Source organism: Macaca mulatta, chromosome 3 (assembly GCF_049350105.2).
Source record: "Macaca mulatta isolate MMU2019108-1 chromosome 3, T2T-MMU8v2.0, whole genome shotgun sequence".
In the NCBI taxonomy this organism is placed as follows: Eukaryota; Metazoa; Chordata; class Mammalia; order Primates; family Cercopithecidae; genus Macaca; species Macaca mulatta.
Window position 1 is genome coordinate 179,842,163 of NC_133408.1, and position 21,187 is coordinate 179,863,349.

At 52.0% G+C, this 21,187-nt stretch overlaps 2 protein-coding genes across 3 annotated transcripts in view; one reads left to right on the top strand and one right to left on the bottom strand.

The window, feature by feature from the left end:
- TBXAS1 (thromboxane A synthase 1) overlaps positions 1 to 17,703 on the top strand; it is a 194,930-nt gene extending 177,227 nt beyond the window's left edge. Inside the window, exons 10-13 of one of the 2 annotated variants that reach the window (XM_015135045.3) lie at positions 465 to 556; positions 10,272 to 10,409; positions 11,864 to 12,026; positions 16,926 to 17,703. In XM_015135045.3, the coding sequence (XP_014990531.1) occupies positions 465 to 556; positions 10,272 to 10,409; positions 11,864 to 12,026; positions 16,926 to 17,000 (468 nt within the window). In that variant the 3' untranslated portion in view covers positions 17,001 to 17,703. Of the gene's footprint in view, positions 1 to 464; positions 557 to 10,271; positions 10,410 to 11,863; positions 12,027 to 14,175; positions 14,429 to 16,925 lie in introns of those variants that run through there. The other variant, XM_001109275.5, reaches the window with a different exon arrangement.
- Positions 17,704 to 17,829: 126 nt separating this feature from the next.
- The window catches only part of PARP12 (poly(ADP-ribose) polymerase family member 12), a 40,118-nt gene continuing 36,760 nt past the window's right edge, over positions 17,830 to 21,187 (bottom strand). The window contains exons 11-12 of the mRNA XM_015135044.3: positions 20,295 to 20,446; positions 17,830 to 18,971 (exon numbers count right to left, since the gene is read on the bottom strand). Of these exons, the coding sequence (XP_014990530.1) occupies positions 18,646 to 18,971; positions 20,295 to 20,446 (478 nt within the window). The 3' untranslated portion in view covers positions 17,830 to 18,645. The remainder of the gene's footprint in view (positions 18,972 to 20,294; positions 20,447 to 21,187) is intronic.

A 21,187-nucleotide genomic window follows, 5' to 3' on the forward strand; every position in this document is an offset into this window, starting at 1 on the left:
AGGGGCAGCCAGGGAGTGACACTTTTAACTTCATAATGTGCCATGACTACCCATGTGACAGGCTCTTTAAGCCTCAGTTTTCTCATCTGAGAGATGGGGAAGTAGCTGCCACACTGGCTTAGTGGAGGATCCAATGAGGGAACATCTATGCTGCACTTGGTCGGCCACATCGTCAGCTCCCAACAAATGCTGGCAGCTGTGGCTGCCGCTGCAGTTTTATAACCAAACTTCTCTGTATTACAAAGACCCCTGAGCCCCACGCTAGCACTGTGAAATGTAAGCACAACAGAACACACTGAATGCCAATCAGATGCAATTTTGGTCATATCGACTTTTCATTTTGTGGGGTTTCTGTTTAAATGTTTGCCAAAGTTGGAAACAAGATTGAAATTTAAGGAAAAGACAAAATGCCATGAGAGTCGGGCTAACACAAACTTCTCCCTTTGTCACGACCCCTCCATCAGATGGTCCCTGAGTTCTGCAGCCTCGAGGAAGGCCTGCCCTATCTGGACATGGTGATTGCAGAGACGCTGAGGATGTACCCACCGGCTTTCAGGTGTGTGGCAGCCCCCTCCCCTGCCCCAGTCCCTCCCCCCTAACCCTACTCCATGCCCCACCCTGCAGGTCAGGGCCCTCGTCCATCAGTTACCGCATGTGTTTCTGTAGGGTAACGCCTGAGTCCTGGGTTCCTTTGTATCCCCCAGGACACCTCAGATATCTGGCCCACTTTCCTATAGCTTAACAACCTTCTCAAAGCTTCACTGGCCTTTTCTTAACACTGCCTTCCTCCCCACCCCAAGCCAGCCCTTTGGTCTCCTAGCCTTTCCTGGCTTTTGCCATTTCCCCTGCCTGTTCATTCATTATTCATTCATTCATTCAGCAATTGTTTATTGAGCATCTACTCTGTGCCAAGCACTGGGAAATCAGCTGTATATAAAACAGATAAAAGTCCCTGACCAGTCTTGGAGCTGGCATTCCAGTAGGGGACTGTCTGAGTCCTGGGAGCTCCTTCCTGCCATCCAACACCCCCAGCTGTCCAATCCTGGAGCTCCAACATGACTCACCCTCCAAAACGTCTCATCGCCCCTCAGGACGTCTGTGTTGGGCTTGCCTCACCTGGTCCTCCCTGCCCTCCCTCCCCAGCACTTTGAGCTGTAACTGTACTTCATGTTATATTCTTGGACGCATGTCTGCCACTGCATGGCATTTCACTAATGTACACACCAACCAGCCGATCACACCAAGCTGTGGGTATCCTGAGGGTAAAACCACCTATTGTGCTTCGTTCAAACTCTCCCAAACAAGGCACTCCATAGAGAAGGGCGTCTTAATTCATGTCCCCAGACCCTTACAGAGAGTGAAATAACAGCCAGATTTCAAGCTCTAGAAACAAAAGCAGCACAAAGCATTAACCGTATGTGATAAATTCCACTCAACACTCTTATGAATTACTAGATCACATAAACCATATGGGGATACCTTTCACCATTTTTAAAGAGAATGTGTGGATGATTTGAGGGTATCTCAAAATGATATTTCAACACAAAAGCATTACAAATAATGCAATTGTATATATTGTCCAAATATGCAAGTCCAGAAGCAAATACAGAAAATTCCAGTGGTGTGATTGGAATTGCATCATCCTCAAGGACGCAGGGTTTTGGGTTTTGGTGCAGAAGCAGGTCAGTCACTCAGGGACTCTGTGCACCCTCTCCCCATGCCAGCATTAAGACCTGATGTGCAGCCCTTCCCTGATCTCCTTGAGAGCCTCTTGCAAACTGTCATCCAATTCTTTCTTTCTTTTATTTATTTATTTATTTATTTATTTATTTATTTATTTATTTTTGAGATGGAGTGTTGCCCTGTCCCCCAGCCTGGAGTGCAATGGTGTGATTTTGGCTCACTGCAACTTCCGTCTCCTGAGTTCAAGCAATCCTCGTGTCTCAGCCTCCCAAGTAACTGGGATTACAAGTGCCCACCACCGTGCCTGGCTAATTTTTTGTATTTTTAGTAGAGACAGGGTTTTACCATGTTGGCCAGGCTGGTCTCCAACTCCTAACCTCAGCTGATCTGCCGGTCTTGGCCTCCCAAAGTGCTGGGATTACAGGCGTGAGCCACCATTCCCAGCCTTATTTTTTTCATAATTGATATCCAGCTTTCTTCCAAGGGGATTGTGGGCAGCTGGTGTACATGTTAAAATAAAGTTCAAGATAAAGCATTCAGTGATCAAACAGAACAAAGGCCATTTAAAGGAAAGAAGGCCTTACAGGGCCCCGGCTGATAGCTGGGGTCCAGCTTTGGCTTGGTGACCAGGGCTCCTGGCCAAGAGGGAGAGCAGCCAAGCCAAACGGGTGTGTTCTCCAGCAAGAGGACAGCACAGAAACTGATCAATGGATGCAGTACTTCCTGGACCTAAACTCAGCCATGAATCCATCAGACAAGACGTTGTATAGATGTCATGTTGAATAACAAAGGGATTAGGCTCTTCAACACGAAAATGTGGTGGCCAATTCTCCACTGACCCGTTACAAACAGCAGAGCAGGAAAGGAAGTCGGCACAGGCGGACCAGGAAGCCAGTGATCTCACCTGAGGACCAGACAGAAACTAGAGAACCTGGATGAAGTAGTTAGAATTCATCCAACAGGTCTAGAGGGCGTGTCAGAAGACCATCTCAGCCCTGGCCTTGGTTTACTGTGTGATTGTGAGCCCCATGCTGCTCTGTGCCTCTCCTTCCTACAGGTTAAATGGAGACATATGCCTGTTTCATTGGCCCTGCAGAGGCGGGTGAGAGGCAGTGGGTGGCACAGGTGGAACTGCAGTGCCCGCTCAGCTGCATGCAGCATGAGGTGTGCAGGGAGGAGCGCCGGCACTGGTAGGACAAGAGAATGGCCAGCTTCCATCCAGCCTTGCTCTCCTGAGTCACACCTTCCCCACACCTGCCCCAAACCTGCCCTGCACCTGCACACCTGCCCCACACCTTCTCCACACCTGCCCCACACCTCTACACCCACCTCACACCTGCCCCACACCTCCACACCCACCTCACACCTGCCCCAAACCTGCCCTGCACCTGCACACCTGCCCCACACCTTCTCCACACCTGCCCCAAACCTGCCCTGCACCTGCACCACGCCTGCCCCACACCTTCCCCAAACCTGCCCTGCACCTGCACCACACCTGCCCCACACCTTCTCCACATCTGCCCCACACCTCCACACCCACCCCACACCTGCCCCACACCTGCCTCACACCTCCATGCCCACCCCACACCTGCCCCACACCTCCACACCCACCCACCTGCCCCACACCTTCTCCACACCTGCCCCATACCTCCACACCTGCCCCACACCTCCACGCCCACCCCACACCTGCCCCACATCCACCCCACACCCGCCCCACAGCTCCACACCTGCCCCACACCTCCACACCTGCCCCAAACCTCCACACCTGCCCCACACCTGCCCCACACCCACTCCACACCTGCCCCACACCTCCACACCTGCCCCACACCTGCCCCACACCCACTCCACACCTGCCCCACACCTCCACACCTGCCCCACACCTCCACACCTGCCCCACACCTCCACACCTGCCCCACACCTGCCCCACACCCACTCCACACCTGCCCCACACTTCCACACCTGCCCCACACCTGCCCCACACCCACTCCACACCTGCCCCACACCTCCACACCTGCCCCACACCTGCCCAACACCCACTCCACACCTGCCCCACACCTCCACACCTGCCCCACACCTGCCCAACACCTGCCCCACACCTCCACACCTGCCCCACACCTGCCCCACACCCACTCCACACCTGCCCCACACCTCCACACCTGCCCCACACCTCCACACCTGCCCCACACCTGCCCCACACCTCCACACCTGCCCCACACCTGCCCAACACCTGCCCCACACCTGCCCCACACCCACTCCACACCTGCCCCACACCTCCATACCAGTCCTATACCTGCTCCACACCTGCCCCACACCTGCTCCACACCACCTCACATCCGTCCCACACCTGCCTCACACCCACCCCACACCGGCTCCACACCCGCCCCACACCCACTTCACACCTGCCTCATACCTGCCCCACACCCGCCCCACACTTGCTCCACACCTGCCTCATACCCACTCCACACCCACCCCACACCTCCATGCTGGCCCCATACCTGCTCCACACCTGCCCCACACCCGCCCCACACCTCCATGTCAGTCCTATACCTGCTCCACACCTGCCCCACACCTGCTCCACACCACCTCACATCCGTCCCACACCTGCCTCACACCCACCCCACACCGGTTCCACACCCGCCCCACACCCACTTCACACCTGCCTCATACCTGCCCCACACCCGCCCCACACTTGCTCCACACCTGCCTCATACCCACTCCACACCTGCCCCACACCTCCATGCTGGCCCCATACCTGCTCCACACCTGCCCCACACCCGACCCACACCTGCCTCACATCCACCCCACACCTGCCTCATACCCACCCCACACCCACCCCACACCCGCCCACACCCACCCCACACCCGCCTCACACCCGCGCCACACCCGCCCCACACCAGCCTCACACCCGCGCCACACCCGCCCCACACCTGCCTCACATCCGCACCACACCCTCCCCACACCCGCGCCACACCCGCGCCACACCCGCGCCACACCTGCCTCACATTCGCACCACACCCGCACCACACCCGCGCCACAGCCGCGCCACACCTGCCTCACATCCGCGCCACACCCGCGCCACACCTGCCTCACATCCACGCCACACCCGCGCCACACCCGCGCCACACCCGCCCCACACCTGCCCCACACCTGCCTCGCAGCTGCTCCACACCTGCTACATTAGCATTTTTCACCCTATCAGCTCTGCTGGCTTTTCTTGTCAATCACCAGATATGAGACAGACAAGGTGTCACAATTCTCACCCAGACCAGAGGACAATCTGCTTCTGCTCAAAGGATTTGGGGGTGAATGTAGGTAGAGTGAGCATTTTTATTATTTTATTTCATCTCAAAAAGCGTGTTGACCTTTCCCAAGTGCTGACACAACTTGGACTTATTCATAAAAGAAATCAGAATGGCCCTTGTGGGAAAACACAGCAGCCCTGTCTGAGTTCCATTGAGGTGACTGAGTTGCTGTGCGGTGCAGTTCTGAAGCTTCTGCTGGTCTCTTACGTGGCTCAGTCTGCGGGGAAAGGAGGCTCTGTTCTCCAGATTCCAGGGTGTCTGCCTTCAGGTCCAGGCTGTTTCCAGAAAAGATGAAAAAGCAGGGTGCCAGAGCACAGCCTCGTCTGACCCCTTTGGAACTGAGGGTACAGACATCACAACCCCCAGCTGCCTGCCCTGGTTTCAGCACTGGTGTTTGCTATCAGCTCCAAGCACATATAATTGCATTAGCAGCTTAGTATCTCAATGGGTTCTCCCAGCGCTGGCCTTTTTCCGTTCCTCTCTGTTACATGAAAGGCTCATAACAGAGAGAGGGAGCGGCGAGAAGCCACAGGCTGCTCTTGATGTCTTATGGGCAGGAACAGGGCGTAACAGTAATTACTGTAATCATTGCATTTCCTCTAGGATATTTAGGGAAGCCCAATCTTACAGCTTGAAGTAAAATCCAGCATAGGATTATTTTTAATTTTTAATTATTTATATTACCAAACTAGCATGCTTATACTTAAAAACACACACACACACACAGTCCCAGCCGGGCGTGGTGGCTCACACCTGTAATCCCAGCACTTTGGGAGGCAAGGAGGGAGGATCACTTGAGGTCAGGAGTTCAAGACCAGCCTGGCTAACATGGTGAAACTTTGTCTCTGTTAAAAATACAAAAATTAGCCGGGCATGGTGGCAGTAACCTGTAATCCCAGCTATTCGGGAGGCTAAGGCAGGAGAATTGCTCGAACCTGGGAGGCGGAGGTTGCAGTGAGCCAAGATAGTGCCACTGCACTCCACCCTGGGCAACAGAGCAAGACTCTGTCTTAAAAAAAAAAAAAAAAAAAAAAAAGCCCCTAAACAATGGAGAAGAATAAAAAAAAAAAAAAGGCCGCCTGTCATTCTCCATCCCAGTCCCATCCCCTAGAGAAGATAAAGAAATTTAAGTATTCTTCTAGAAATGTTATGTTCATACATAAGCATATATAGTCTACCCTTTAAAAGTAAAGCATAAATGAGATTGTGCCATTGCCCTTGGGTAAAATGAACAATCTGATCAAATATTTTCCTCTCTGGGAGAAGCAGCTATCAGTAGAGACATAGACAACAGGGACTCACCAGGACTCACTCAGAGAGGCCAAATTCACAAAGACAGAGAAAGTAGAACGCTGTCTGCCAGGGGGAGAGGGGAGGGGAGGGAGTTAGTGTTTAAGGGATCCAGAATTTCAGAGGAAGAAGAGGAAAAAGTTCTGGAGATGGATGGCGGTGCTGGTTGCATAATGAATGTACTAAAACCACAGAACTGCACACTGGAAAATGGTTCAAATGGTCCATTTTATGTTTTTTTATATATATATAAAACCACAATGAAATAATAAACAGATAGGTGAGCAGATAAATTAACTAAATAAACCCAGCCTCACCAGGACCAATTCTGGTGTTCCAATATTCCAGAATTATCATGACAGCTGATGGACGGTTTGAGACTGTCCTCATTGGATGTTCTCATGTCCTGTGTTAAGGACTTAAGGCTCAGAATCACGGATTCCAGGCATGTGGCAGTGGTACGGACAGGAGCAGGAGTGGGAGCCCGTGTACAGGATGCGTTAGGGAAACAGAACTTTGCTATGTAGGGAGGGTATCTCGAGGCCAAGCCTTGACAGAGGCTGTGACCTGCATCTCCTCCCAACCCCGTGTTACCTGGTCTAGAAAATGGCCTGAGCTAGGAGGCGGGAAGCGGGGCTTGGTTTTCTTGCGGTGAGCCAGATCTGTTGGAGTGGGATAATGCTGAAGTCAGAGACACTTCTGAATCGAACCCTATAGTCACAGAAGTAGTTGGAGAGGGGGTGGGCTGAGAGGTGCAGGGAGGTGATGAAGAGAAGCTGGGGCTGTAATTCCGCCCTCATCCTAAAAGGCTCTATCTCATCCTTTAAAATCCCAAATCAACTGTAACCAGAACTTTTTTTTTTTTTTTTTTTTTGAGATGGAGTCTCGCTCTGTTGCTCAGGTGTGCAGTTGTGCAATCTCAGCTCACTGCAACCTCTGCCTCCTGGGTTCAAGTGATTATCCTGCCTCAGCCTCCCGAGTAGCTGGGACTACAGGTGCATGACACCATGCCTGGCTAATTTTCGTATTTTTAGTAGAGATGGGGTTTCACCATGTTGGCCAGGTTGGTCTCCAACTCCTGACCTCAGGTGATCCACCCACCTCCATCTCCCAAAGTGCTGGAATTACAGGCATGAGCCACCGAACCTGGCCATGACCAGAACTCTTGAGAGCATGTGCTCTCAACACTCAAAGTCCAAAAGTCTACCCAAGTTCAGGAAGAGAGTGGTTCTTCAGCTCTCCACCTCAAATTTTGTTTCTAGAAGGTTGCATGTAGGTCTGAAGAGTGACAGCATGTTTGTTTAACAGGAACTCAAAGCCAGCAGATCAGGAAAGGATACTTAAAAGGTTTGGAGTTTGGGCTACAGAGGTTTAAGGTAGGTCTTTCATGGCAAGGAATGTTTGAAATTGGGCAAGATGTATGACATAACGATTTAGGAATGAGTGGATACAAGTAGGTGAGTTGAAGGGGGTTCTGACAGGTAAGACTGTTGTCTGGTAAGTGAACTGTTTGCTCAAGTGAGCAAACCATTGTCCTGATAGGAAAGTGATTTGCTCAGACAAATTAGCTTGCATTAATTTCCTGAAGCCAACAGTGAAGTTATTTATTGGTTCAGAGGTTTATTTTTCTTAGCAAGAATTTTCTGGAGCAGAGAGGAAGTCACTGACACAGGTGGTCTCAATGCTCAGGCCAAGAGTTGAGTTTGTAGCTCCAAGTAGACTCATTTCCCAGGGTCACCTGCTGGGCCATAATCAACAAGGTACAAGCTTAAGAGAGCTGTGCCGGGTTTTCAAGTTGCAAGGAAGACAGATTCACTGGTGTTTTCTTGAGTCACAGGTGTTGGTTTTAAGAAACTGGTGAAGTAAGGAAGCTAGAACTCTCCCAGGAACCAGGAACAGCTCTCACTGGCCGGCCTCAAGGAGGAGACCCGACTGGGGGACTGGAAGGTGGTTCAGATGTTTCAGAAGCTACAGTGGCTCCAGCAGTCAGACTGGGGTGTGATCTCACAGCATCAGGAGCCCTGAACACTAGCCCAAGGCTCAGCTTTGAATGCAGCTTGACCAGGTAAACCTGGAGACTGCATCAACACCCGCAGCCTCCAACACCCCTGACCAGCTCATGGCCTTAATCCCAAACCCAGGTCCTAAACTACCTCTCACTGTGCATCACAAGTCACTGCCTGGCTTCCTGGCTTCTGATCTGCTGCCTTCTCCAATTCATGGCCTCACTTCATCCATTGATTGCCCTTGACTTTGAGCTACAGGTTTCACCAGCTGTGACTCTAGCCTCAGCTCTGGGGCCACACAGCCTCAAGCACCTGGGTCTTGCCCCAGCTCCAGATGCCTGTCCTAGGTAGCCCATCATCCTTGGGAAGCAGCAGACAAAACTGCATGTCAGAGACATAGCTCTGGTTGTCATGAGAAGACTGTATTGGAAAGAGGTCAAGGAGAGACAAGAATCTAAACTAAGGAGATGGCAGTAAAACTGGAGACTTGGCAACATAAGAAAGACCAGTGATGAATCTGCAGATGGGGAGGGACGAGTCAAGGATGGCTTCCAGTTTCTGGCTTGCTTAAGCCTGTGTGGGAAACAGGAGGAGGAGAAGATTCTGACGATCTGCTGCTGCTCAGGTCAACTTTGAGGATTCTGTGGATCACCCAGGAGAGAGGCTGGGTCTGTGGGTAGAAATAGAAACCTGGGGTTCAGGCTGGGGCTGGGGTAGGAGGCTTAGGAGATAATAGAAGTTGAATCTGGGAGTGCAGATGAAATCCCTGGGAAGCACCAGGATTTAAGAGGCTGGTGGATGCAGAAGAGCCTGCCAATGAGAGGGAGAAGGAGCGCCAGCGATGGAGGAGGAAACCCACACAAATAATGTCTGAGAGAAACACACACACACACACACACACATAATGGTAAAGATGATGGACGATGGACACAGGCAGGGCACGGTGGCTCATGCCTATAATCCCAGCACTTTGGGAGGCCGAGGCGGGTGGATCACTTGAGCTCAGGAGTTTAAGACCAGCCTGACCAACATGGTGAAACTGCCCCCCATCTCTACTAAAAATACAAAAATTATCCAGGCCTGGTGACACACACCTGTAGTCCCAGCTACTCGGGAGGCTGAGGCAGGAGAATCGCTTGAACCTGGAAGGCGGAGGTTGCAGTGAGCAGAGATCGTGCCACTGCACTCCAGCCTGGGTGACAGAGTGAGACTCTGTCTCTCAAAAAAAAAAAAAAGAAGAAGAAGAAGATGGACACAGCATGAACAGCAGGTGAATCTGGGTAAGGGATAAGTGGGTATCTTATGTACTATTCTTCAACTTTTATGTAAGTTCAGAATTATTTCCAAATGAAAATTAGAAAAACAAAACAAGGAAATGTACAAGAGGAAGACAGTCAATTACATAGACAGACCAAGTCAGATGAAGACTGAGGAGTATTCATCAGACGTACCCACAAATGTTCTTTGGGGATCTTGGCATGGGTACCATCCATGGGAAGGAGGGGACAGATGCCAGGCAGCAGGGTTAGTCAGTGAAATGGGAGGAGAGGAAGTGAGAAGGTGAGCGAGGTAAGAGGCTTGGCTGTGAATGGGAAGATAGGATAGGCTGTGGCCCAGGAATGACCCTCCAAGCCCCCACTATGGAAGCAATCCTTCCAAAGCACTTTGCACCCCAACATGGGGCACAAGAGGGGCCCTTCAGTGCTTGACAAATGGATGCATGAAAAGATGGATGAGTACATTTTCAACAAGGACCAAGCGAGCCTAGCCTCGGGGCTGCAGGCTCCTGGGCAGTGAGTGTTAATGGGGTGGGGGCTTGGTCACCCTGGGAAGGGGGCTGAGCAGGGGATCCTGTGTCCCCCAGCCTCATTCCACACACCGTGCTGCCTGCCTCTGATCCCCTTCACACTCAGACTCTGCTTGCCCAGGCCGCCCCAAGCTCTGCTCATCTCTACTCTGCACCCACTCCCCGACCTGGTGTTTCCCTCAGGTTCACACGCGAGGCGGCTCAGGACTGCGAGGTGCTGGGGCAGCGCATCCCCGCAGGTGCTGTGCTAGAGATGGCCGTGGGTGCCCTGCACCATGACCCTGAGCACTGGCCAAGCCCAGAGACCTTCGACCCTGAAAGGTGAGTGCTGCGCCTTTTAAAAAGCTCTGAAGGCATGTGTGTGGGGTATAAATTTACCAGTGGAGGCAGCAGCCAGGAGGCACAGACTTAGCAAAAGCGTCCCCAAATAGTCAAAACTTACGGCAATTCAGATAGATGTTTACAAGGCATAATTTCCAAAGGAAGTAATTATACCATTTTTTCAAGGTCCAAACTGAATCCAGACATTTAGCATTTCAGCAGCCCTGCATGCAAGAAACAAGGCAATTTCAAATGATTGTCTTCCATTCATTCAAGCCAGGACATGGGATACAGGATTGTATTTCAGGTCTGCACTGGAAAGTAACAGAACATCATTTCCTGTTTTAAAAACGGGCGTCTATGCCAAAACAACAGCTTCAGCTAATGTCTCCATGAATCTAAATTCATGGGATCTGCTGGTTGACCTGGGTCCCCTCCTTCTACCACCTGGCTTTGGTTCATTGTCTCCTCTCATTTCTGGACTCTGTGATTGGAAACATCTGAGCAGGCAGCCACACCCTGGTCCTCATCAGAACCAGTCAATACCCCCTCTGTGTGCGTGGTCTGGCAAGGGAAAGGCTGGCCCGGCACCAGTTGTGTTTTCACCTTTCGTGGCTCCAACTGAATTCAGCCCAAGTTTACAACCCAGTCACTGGGAAAGCGTGAGCAATGGGATCTACACAAATAATATTCCACAGACATCAGCTCCTGAACACGCTGCAGCCACAGGGCTTACAGCCTCACAATAAAGTCCAGGGTAGTAAAAGGTGAGCTCGCTGTTCCAGAAGAATGCCACCTAGCTCACTGTCATGGGCTGCACGCGGCAGGCAAATGCACTACTTGGTAGGAGATTCAGCAGTTCTGAGGAAGGGCCTCCAGCTCTCCAGGTACTGCAGCTCCCAATGGTTCAAGTGTCCAGTGCAGCATGGGCAGGAGAGGTGCTGCCAGTGTGGTTCAAGAGACCTGCAGGGCAAGTCAGTAGGACACGCCCCCCAGGGTGGGCCCGGGAGGTGCTGAGGTGCCTGGTACCCTGCCAAGGAAGTAAGCTGGTGGTGGCTGGGTCATCCTGTGGGAGGGGAGGTGGTGCCCTGGGCCCAGGTGAGGACTAGGATCGCCAAGCCCTGGGGTTCAGGGATGCCATGTTTAGACTCTGATTGTGGGTGGCGGTGAGTCTGTGGGCTTATTAGCCACACATCGAATTCCTAAGGAGAGGCGGGGAGGGCGCTGTGGACATTCCAGGTGATTCTGCGGATTCAGCTCTGCCTCTGGGGCTGTGCAGGAAGACAGGAGGCCAGGAGCAGAGAGTGACTGAGGCTCAGGAATGAGCAGCCATAAGCTCCCAGAGCCTTGGGGACATCCTTGTCTCAGATGCAGGGGTGGCTCAGCTGGAGTACAGGGCTGCAGAGGGGAGGGAGAGGGTGTTCTGAGCCAGCCCTGACCACACGGACCTGCAGGTTCACCGCTGAGGCTCAGCAGCAGCACCGGCCCTTCACGTACCTGCCCTTCGGGGCCGGCCCACGAAGCTGCCTTGGGGTGCGGCTAGGGCTGCTGGAGGTCAAGCTGACACTGCTCCATGTGCTGCACAAGTTCCAGTTCCAAGCCTGCCCTGAGACCCAGGTGAGGCCCCACTGCTCAGAGGCAGGCAGGGGCAGGGGCGGGGGTTGGGGGGCCACCCCAGTTCTCTGCATGAGAGCGGGCCAGCCTGGGGGCAGCATCAGGCTCTGCCTCCGTGAGCCTGGGCGAGCTTCTTAACCTCTCTTGGCCTCAGTTTCTTGATCCATAAAGTGGAGATGATAACAACACCCTCTACCTCTTAACGTCCTGTGAGGATTCAGTGAGTTCACATAGCACTCAGATAAGCCGAGGACATGTTAATCATTATTAGTATTGTTCTCTGCACATCAGGGCTGGACCTCACCTCGCTGTAGCTCTTCTCACTTCCACAAAGGGCACAGAGACAATGGCATTTGCAGTTGTGACATGTGCCTGCCTTTGTGGGGTGGGGGGTGCATGGCTTGTCCTACACAGGCTGGAGACACTTCCTCTGGCTCCTCCTGACAGAGCAAGGTGCGGTCTGCTTGGAGGGGAAGCTGAGGGGTTTCACCTCCTTGAAGGGTACCCCCAGCTTTGCCTTCCCCTCTTGTGCAGACACTCACATGTCCCCATGGCCACAGCCTGGTCCCTCTCACAAGTGGTGACACAGACTCTTCCCAACAACATATGCTTTCATTCCTGAGGTCCCAGACTGGTGCACAGACCCTGTCCTCACCCAGAGAGCTGGGCTCCCCTGAAATGGGGCCCTACCCACTTTTCCAGCATTATTTCCCCCGCACATCACACACTCCAGATCCAGCAGACCAATTCCTCAACACGTCAGGGAGCTTGTATCATCCCCTTTCACACAGCAATCTCGCAGAGTAGGAGTGACTATTCCCATTCTTTAGATGAGGAACTAAAGCTCAGAGAGGTTAAATAACTTGCCTAAGGCCACACAGTTGGACTGCCAGCTTCGTGATGGCAGGGACCCAGCCTGTCATATTCACTGTTGGACTCTGCAGCATCTAGCTTAATGTCAGGTGCATGACAGGGACTGACTCATTCATTCAACATGAATTAGCAAATGGATAAGCAGCCAGAGATGCAAGAAACGGGGGTCCTCACCCAGATCCTGCTGACTCCCAAGCTCTCCCTCCTTCCTGACATCCGACTGCATCTCTGCACAGCGTTAGCTATTCCCTGTCCATTCCAACCACTGCTGTCCCCTGCACCTATCCTCATGCTGGTCCTGCCATCCGGAACCCTCCGTTCAGCTGCAGACCTGGACACACAGGCACAGGAAGGCATAAGGACACAGTGACAGCGACAATTCTAGATTGAAACAGGCAGTGTCTCTGACAGAGAACATGGGACCAGCTGCTGGTCCTGGAAGAATAATGAGCTTGGGTGGGGGGACACAAGAGTCTGAGGTACTGAAATTGAGCGCATTCACACACTCTAGGCTGGAGAGAGGGAGGGGCAGATTGACAGCGCAGAGCCAAACCAAGTGAGGTCAAGGGGCAGACGGAGGAGCAGCCCCACTGCGTCAGGGCTTCCACGTGTGTGGGGCTTGCCTCACTTCCCCATGATCTCTATATAACAGCCAGCCCAGTCTCCCAAAACACTGCTTATGCCTGGCACTCCCCAGCTTAAGAACCAGCCATGAGTCGAGGGCTCCCCATTCTTCCTTGTCTGCTGACAAGTGCTAGGGCCTGCAGCTTTTTCAGATGCCTTCGAGGGCTGTGGTTCCTACAGGAGACACGTACAGCCCCAAGTAGTAAGACCCTGGTGACTCATTGCTGTCACATTAGCCACTGGGTCATCATTTTACTCATAGCTCCAGAGGAAACCCAACTCCTTGAGTAATTCTTTGGCTTTTCTTCAAAGCCCCAAGTCCACCACTGGCTCTGCCTTTTGGACATAGGAAAGCTTTCTGGATGTCAGTGAGGCCAGACCACAGCACATATGAGCAGGAACAGCATGAAGCTGCTCTCCCCAGAGCCCCTCAGCCAGAGGGCATTGCTGTTACTGGCCAGGGCTGGGGAGTGAGATGGGGAGGATCGGCAGGGATGGCTGCAGTCACTGAAAGGTAGGTTTGGGCCTTTGCTCTCTGCTTTCCTCTTCTATGACCTTGGACAAGGGACTTGGCCTTCTTGAACCTCCAAGTCTTCATTTGTACAGTGAGACGCTACTACCTCTTTGACAAATATTTTAATTTTCTCTACTTTAGGTACCGCTGCAGCTAGAATCCAAATCTGCCCTAGGTCCAAAAAACGGTGTCTATATCAAGATTGTATCCCGCTGACACAGAAGGCCGCCGGGTGGAGGGAGGGCACCCCCAAATTCAAAGAAAACCCTGAGTGTGGATATTCAGAATTTTGGGAAAATGTCACTGAAGGGATTGAAAGAGTGCCTGGCATGCAAGGATAAGAGGTTCTTTACACAACATTTCCTAAATGCTTAATAAACGTTTGTTGCACTTAGTTTTGACATTGCCAATGGGGTTTGAACCAGTGCTCTAACTCCCTAAATGAAGGACTGCTGATAAATAAGCGAAAATGTAGTTTTGACAAAACAACTGAGAATGTGGGGTTTCAAAGGAAGTCCCAGGCTTGTGCTGAAAGGAATCCATGGTGCAGGGCACACGAGGACACCCAGGTAAGCCTGTCCTGATGGCACCAGCTCATGGCTCTTTCGGCTTCTCGTGCATTGTGGAGTTGTAGAGAAAGACATTTATCAGTAGTTCAACCTCAACAGTGGTTCCAAAGCTTTATAATGCTTTGATTTTTCTAGGTAGGGTAGTACCAACTTTCTAGTCAAGTTTTAATCGACAGAAAAAGGAGAGAGTCTGAAAAATGACATACTTTTTCTTTTAAAGAACACTGTATTGGCCGGGCGCAGTGGCTCACGCCTGTAATCCCAGCACTTTGGGAGGCCGAGGCGGGTGGATTGCCTGAGGTCAGGCATTCGAGACCAGTCTGGCCAACATGGTGAAACCCTGTATCTATTAAAAATACAAAAAAATTAGCCAGGCGTGGTGGCGCGTGCCTGTAATCCCAGCTACTTGGTAGGCTGAGGCAGGGGAATTGCTTGAACCAGGGAGGTGGAGGTTGCAGTGAGCCGAGATTGCGCCACTGCATGCCAGCCTGGGTGACAGAGCAAGACTCCATCTCAAAAAGAAACAAAAAAACACTATATTAATTTTGATCAAAGAATCAAAACACAGAGGTGATTTTTTGTAAAAGTAATTATTGTGCTGCTAAGCAGTTCACATTCAACCAAGCACTTGCAAGGTCAGTCTCAAGGTCAGCCACCAGCAGCTGTGCACTCGTGGCTGCTGGTAAAGAGCAGCATCACCTCCGTGCCGCAGGGGCCTCTTCTGTAAAATAAGGAGGCTGGCCCCAATCAAAGACCTCTTCCTCCTCTAGTTGACACCTGAGCAGCTTTAAGGGGCTGGATGTTGTATAGAGAACGATCTTGCAGAAATCTGGAAGCCCCTTATGTGGCACCCAGATGCTGATGACCCACCTTTAGAAACTTCAGGCCATTTTGTGAGTGTTGGCAGAACGGGTTTCCACATATTCACTGCTGGGACTGCCGCCTCCAATGTTTGATGGTCCCCCATCCCCTTCAGCCCAGAGCACCCACTGCGTCCCTCAAAGTACCCCATGGGGGGCCCTTTCTCTCATTCTCTGGCCCTCTGGGCAGGAAGAGGACACCCCAGCTGCCCAGCACTGGGCCAGGCCTGTGAGTGACTGCTGCCTCAAGGTGCAGGGCTGTCCTGTGGCCCTCCCTCCCCACACCCTTGTTGCCACCACCTACCCTTCTCCATTACCTGGCCCCTCTGCAATGCCCAGCCTGGGACTCAGACTCACTGAAGAAAACCATCGGACTCCCTGCCTGTCCCACAATCCCTGACCTCCCCATGGCCACCACCACCATAGAACCTCAGCCTGCAGACAGGCCCAGTGGCGCACTCAGCTCCCTGCCTGGAACACAGCCCCACAACCTGAGCCCTCCCTTGGGACCTCTGGCCCCACTCCCCGGGCCGTCAGCTCCATCCAGCTTCCCTCACCTTCCCCGTTCAGGTGGTCATCACCTTCAGACACAGTGGTAGAGGCCTCCTCATGTGCTGGGGTCACTGGACTCCAGTCCTTCTACTGTGTGAACCCACCAACCTCACCTCTGCTTAAATCCCACTGTTCACATCCAATACCAGCTATCACAGGGCAGGGAACTGTGCCGCCTGGTCCTCCAAAAAACCCTCTTGCTAGATTCCCAACTGGGTCCTCACAAAGATTCTGGCCAATCCCACACACATACACCCATGTTCCAGACCCTGCCACCTCTTGGCACCAAACATCTTGAGAGTCACAATCATTTCGACCCCTTCCCATCACAACGTCCGCCCTTTCTGCACCGGCAGGAACAGCTCCCTCCCTGTCATCAGGCAATCTGGCCACATGGCTCCCACCCTCCCTAGCATTGCTGGTCCAAGGAGTTGCTCTTCCTAACCTGCTTTCTCCCAGGTCACCCAGTCATGGCTGCCGCAGTCTTCACAGCTCAGTGGACTTTTCCAGAGCATTTGAGCACCTCCCACCAGATCCCTCTGGCCGCTCTCCCCATCTACACCCTCAATGAACCAGTTCTGCTCCCCGAATCTCCCCAGCTCCCAGATGATTCAGAAGCATAGGATCAGTTCACTTACATGTGAGCAACAGACGTGATTTAATGGTTTTCTCTGACACCTCTTTGCCCCCTGCCCAACTACACCATAGCAGGACCAATGACTTAATGAAAAAGCAGTGAGTGAAATGGCAGGATCAGTCAGGCTGCGAGGGAAATTTGGAGGGGCTCTGAAAATCATACCACGGATAACCACGTGGCTGACCCAGCTGCTGGGTGAAGCTGCGTTCTTGCTGTTTCTCTGGTCACTTACCTTGGATCTCCTCCAGCTTGACCGTACTTGCCTGTGTTAAGGTTTCAGATCACTCCAAAGATGGAAAAATGGTTCATACTCACCTTGGACCTGAGAAATACAGACAAGCCAACTGAAGCCCAAGCAGCAAGCTGCCAGCAGACACATGTCCTCGGGAAGGTGGAGGCTGGGCAAAAAGCAGGTAGTGAGGACCGAGCAGGGAGGGCTGCCAGCCCCTCTGCCAACAGGACCAGAACCAGCCAATGCCCAGAAGGGAGGCTCCTGTAAACTGCCACATGTCGGGGACACACACAACACACTCTCCACATGCACAGCACATTGCTCAATGGTGAACCTGGGTCTTATGGGGCCTGAAACTTACCTACGAATTGGAGGAAAGAAAAAAAATACGTAATGTTTGCAAATTTTACCAAAACCTATGACCACGTGAGCACATTGCTAGGGCCCCTCCTAGGGCCTGGGGAGGGGCTCCAGCAAGTGAGGGGCCCTGAACCTTCAGCTTCATTGTCTTCATAATAAACCCACACATAGCTCACCAAGCCGTGACATCAGCTCTGTCACAGCCCCGATACGGTCTGAATGTTATGACCCCCAAAATTCCAATGTTGAAATCCTCACCCCTGAGGTGATGGTATTTAAAGTAGAGGTGATGAGACCACCAGGGCGGAGCCCTCATGAATGAGATTCAGTGCCTTATAAAAGAGGCCCTTACACCGTGTGGGGTTACAGTGAGAAGACTGAATCTATGAGGAAACAGGAGGTTGGACTTCCCAGACTCCAAACCTGGGAAATAAACGTCTGCTGTTTATGAGCCGCTCAGTCGATGGTGTTTTGTTACAGCAGCCCAAATGAACAAAGGCAATCCCTGACTCTCAGAAAAACGCCTGGCACCCAGCAGGTGCTCAATCAATAGACGCAGACAAATGAGCTTCAGTCTTCATCCACTTTGGATAAATTTTCTTTTATTTCCATACTCTTTTGTGACATGTGTGGCACAGGTATTCAATCTCACGGGGATGTTTATTAAAACCCGCATTCAGAGGGTGTCCAGTGTGCTTAGGAAATGTGGGTTTGGGCACTCACAGGCCAAGCCTGGGGGTCCTCGGGGAAGCTACTCCTCCAGGTCACCTGCCAAGTGGATGTGCTTCCTTCGGCAATGGGTGACCCTACCAGGACAAGGGGAACCAGCAGGGACTCGATGGCACCACATAGCAGCCACCTGTTCTGACAATGTGACACAGACCAACTAATGCCAGAGCCCAGGAGAAGCCACAGCAGAGCTGCCTGGGTTGGTGTCAGAGCAACAGGCGGAAGTGACTATGCCACCCCTGGGCTGTCCTCCACCAGTGGCTACTGTGTCATTCTGGTAAAACTATGATGCCATGAGACTCTGAAAAACCGAATCACTGCAGAGACAAACTCATAAAAATTAAAACCAATCCATAAAATTGTATCTAGAAACTCTGTCCCTGGTGCCAATAAGCAGCAAAGTCAACAAAGAGTAAAAACTAAAACTTCAACACATTATTAAAAAGCAAAAACTGGACTCAACTACAATCACTTCTGGTTAGTCCACTAGTGAGCCCAAAAGTGACTTAAAAGTAAAAATCATTATTAGCAATAGATTAATAATATAACTTCATTGAGAGGTCAACATTAAATGAATAGTTCATTAAAAGTTTTCTGTTTAAAAAGAAAAGGAAAGGCCCAAATTGCCATTTCAAGGCAGAGCAGGCGAAAGGCCTGGAACACTCTGTCGGCTCACTGTCGGCTGCTGAACAGGGAGCCCAAGGCCAGCAGGATGGAGGGCGTGACCGAGGGCTTGGAGGAGGTGGTGTACTGGATGAGATACTCCGGGTAGACCTGGTGTTTCTCAAAGATCACAAAGATGGATGGGTCAGACACGCTGTTCACGCAGCTATCATAGAAGGCGTTGCTCCGGCCCTCCTTGGCTGGGGGGCGGACAAAGGAGGCATTGCCCCTGACGAACTCGCCCACCAGCACCCGGGCCAGGAACATTGTGTGGGTCTGCGTGTCGGATTTGCTGTAGTGGTGGGAATACGCAGCATCTCGGGCAAAGTAGCTCCCTGAAATGACACACAAGGGTTCAGCTGGGTGCCTGGTGGAGGGGCCCGCAGCCAGGAAGGGTCAGCCCACTCCGGACAGCGTCCTGGTGATGTGCAAAACCAGGGGCCTCTACTCTTCTGCCCTGCATCTCCCTCCCTCCCTCCCTCTGTGCCATGTCTCCACTCTCCCTCATGAAGTCACACGCATCAGTGACACCAACACCCTTCTGAGTGGCAGCATCTGAGGAGTTACTAAACTGAGAGCACAAACTCCTTTCAAGTTCCAGATCTGCCCCACAAAACCTAAAGGCCTCTGGACACGTCACTACTTAATCCCTAAAACCTCAGATTCCTCAGGCATAAAATGGGGCTGTTCAGCCCAACCTCACAGGGTTGTCATGGAAAACGAATGAGATCCCATATGTGGAAGCAGTCTGAAGACTCCGGCAGCCCAATGAATAGAATTATGAGCCTTGTCAAATGGAAACCTGAGTTGGAAGCTGTCACCTATACATTTGAATTCACAAGTCTACCACTGGCTGCTGTCCATCTTGACCCCACGCCATTGCTACCTCAGATGGGAACTGACTGATGGACCTGGAACATGGACTGCTGGGCAGAAAATGTTCTCGACTTGGTAAGCATAATGTGGTTACAGAAGATAATGTCCTGTTCTTGGGATGTGTTAAAGGGTGAAAGGAGACAATATACGCCACCTACCTGAAAATGGTTCAGAAAGAGAGAGAGGGAGAGAGAAAGAGAGAAGTGGCAACATGTTAAAACCAATGAATCCAGGTAAAATGCACCCAAAGAGTTTTTCTTTACTACTATTATTCCAATTTTCTTGAATTTGGAATTATTTCCAAAGAAATAACATTTTAAAACTTTCTTTGGCAAGTTTAAAAATAACTAAGAAGACAAGAAAACACTCAGATAACTCACAGGATAGCTAGAATACATGTTTACGTGAGTATCTCTGAGGGTTTCTGGTTTCTATTCTAAGGAAATCAATAGTAAAGGCACAGTCAGGGACTTGATCAGGGCTGGGAAGGTATCCCCTCTCCTCTCCCATCTCTGTCACCATCTTCCAGGGCCTCTGCTCCACAAGGAAGCAACACACCAGCCTAGGCAGGCCACCCTGCCCACGTCTGGGGTCAAGCTCCTGGTCATGCCCAGAGAAGCAAGAGCAAGGAGGTGGCTGGTAGCCATGCCCAGGTACGACCACACACAGAGTTTGAACCTGCTTATTGGCTCAGGCTGGTCCCCTCATGCCCTCTCGCAGTCTGTTCCTATGCAGGGGCGAAGCAACACGGGTTCTGCTGGTGGAGACCAATCATGACTTACCCTTGCCATAGGAAGTGCCATGAACACCACAGACCCGCCAGTCAAAGTTCTGCTGGCAAATGGCATCCACGAAAATGGCGCTGGTGCCATGGAACAGCTGCCGCTCGTCCACGGCCTTCCCTCCATTCTGCTTCTGCATCTGTCCTTTTTGCCTAGGATCACAGAAGAACGTGTGCAGCGGGAAGAGTGTGCCGGCCACCAAATACAGCCGGCCTGATACAAAACAACACATTTTTCCAAAATTCCAAAAGTGTCCTGAGACCAGGAGATGCAGGTCACAGGCTACCAAGACTAGGCCTGTGAGGCTCCAGCCACAAGCCAGGGTGTGGGAAAGAAGGGGGATCGTGGGAGCGGGGTGAAAACCCTCCCTCCACAGCTCCAGACTGCAGCGGCTCCCTGGACTCCAAAAGCAGAGCAGCCCTTGGAAAATGGGTACCATTTTCCCCAACCCCATCCCCACCTTGCTCCTGGATGGAGCTGAGCCCTGAGATGCTGTAGGAGAGTTTTGAGGCCCCGGTCAGTGGGTGCCCATCCTTCTCCTCTCTGTTCCCAGACTTCATCATTGTGCACAGAGTACAGATGACACTGCCCCAACCCCATGTGGGGACAGGTCAGCAAGACCCAGCCTGCCATGGTGACCTGTTGTAGGATTCCTCCCCACATAGACAAGTGAGTGGGCGTCCAAGGACAAACCAGTCCTCATGCATGAACCTAAGACCCCTGCTCTCCAGCCACAGCCTTGTGTTCCTGGGGCTAAGGGTGTGGTGGGCTGTACTGACCCATCCCACTGGTCTCCGGGAAGGCAGAATGGAGAAGTGAGAGTGCTGGCTTTGCCAGTGCTCATGAACAGGATCAGGTGGTACGCTCTGGGGAGCCTCGGTGCCCTCACCTCT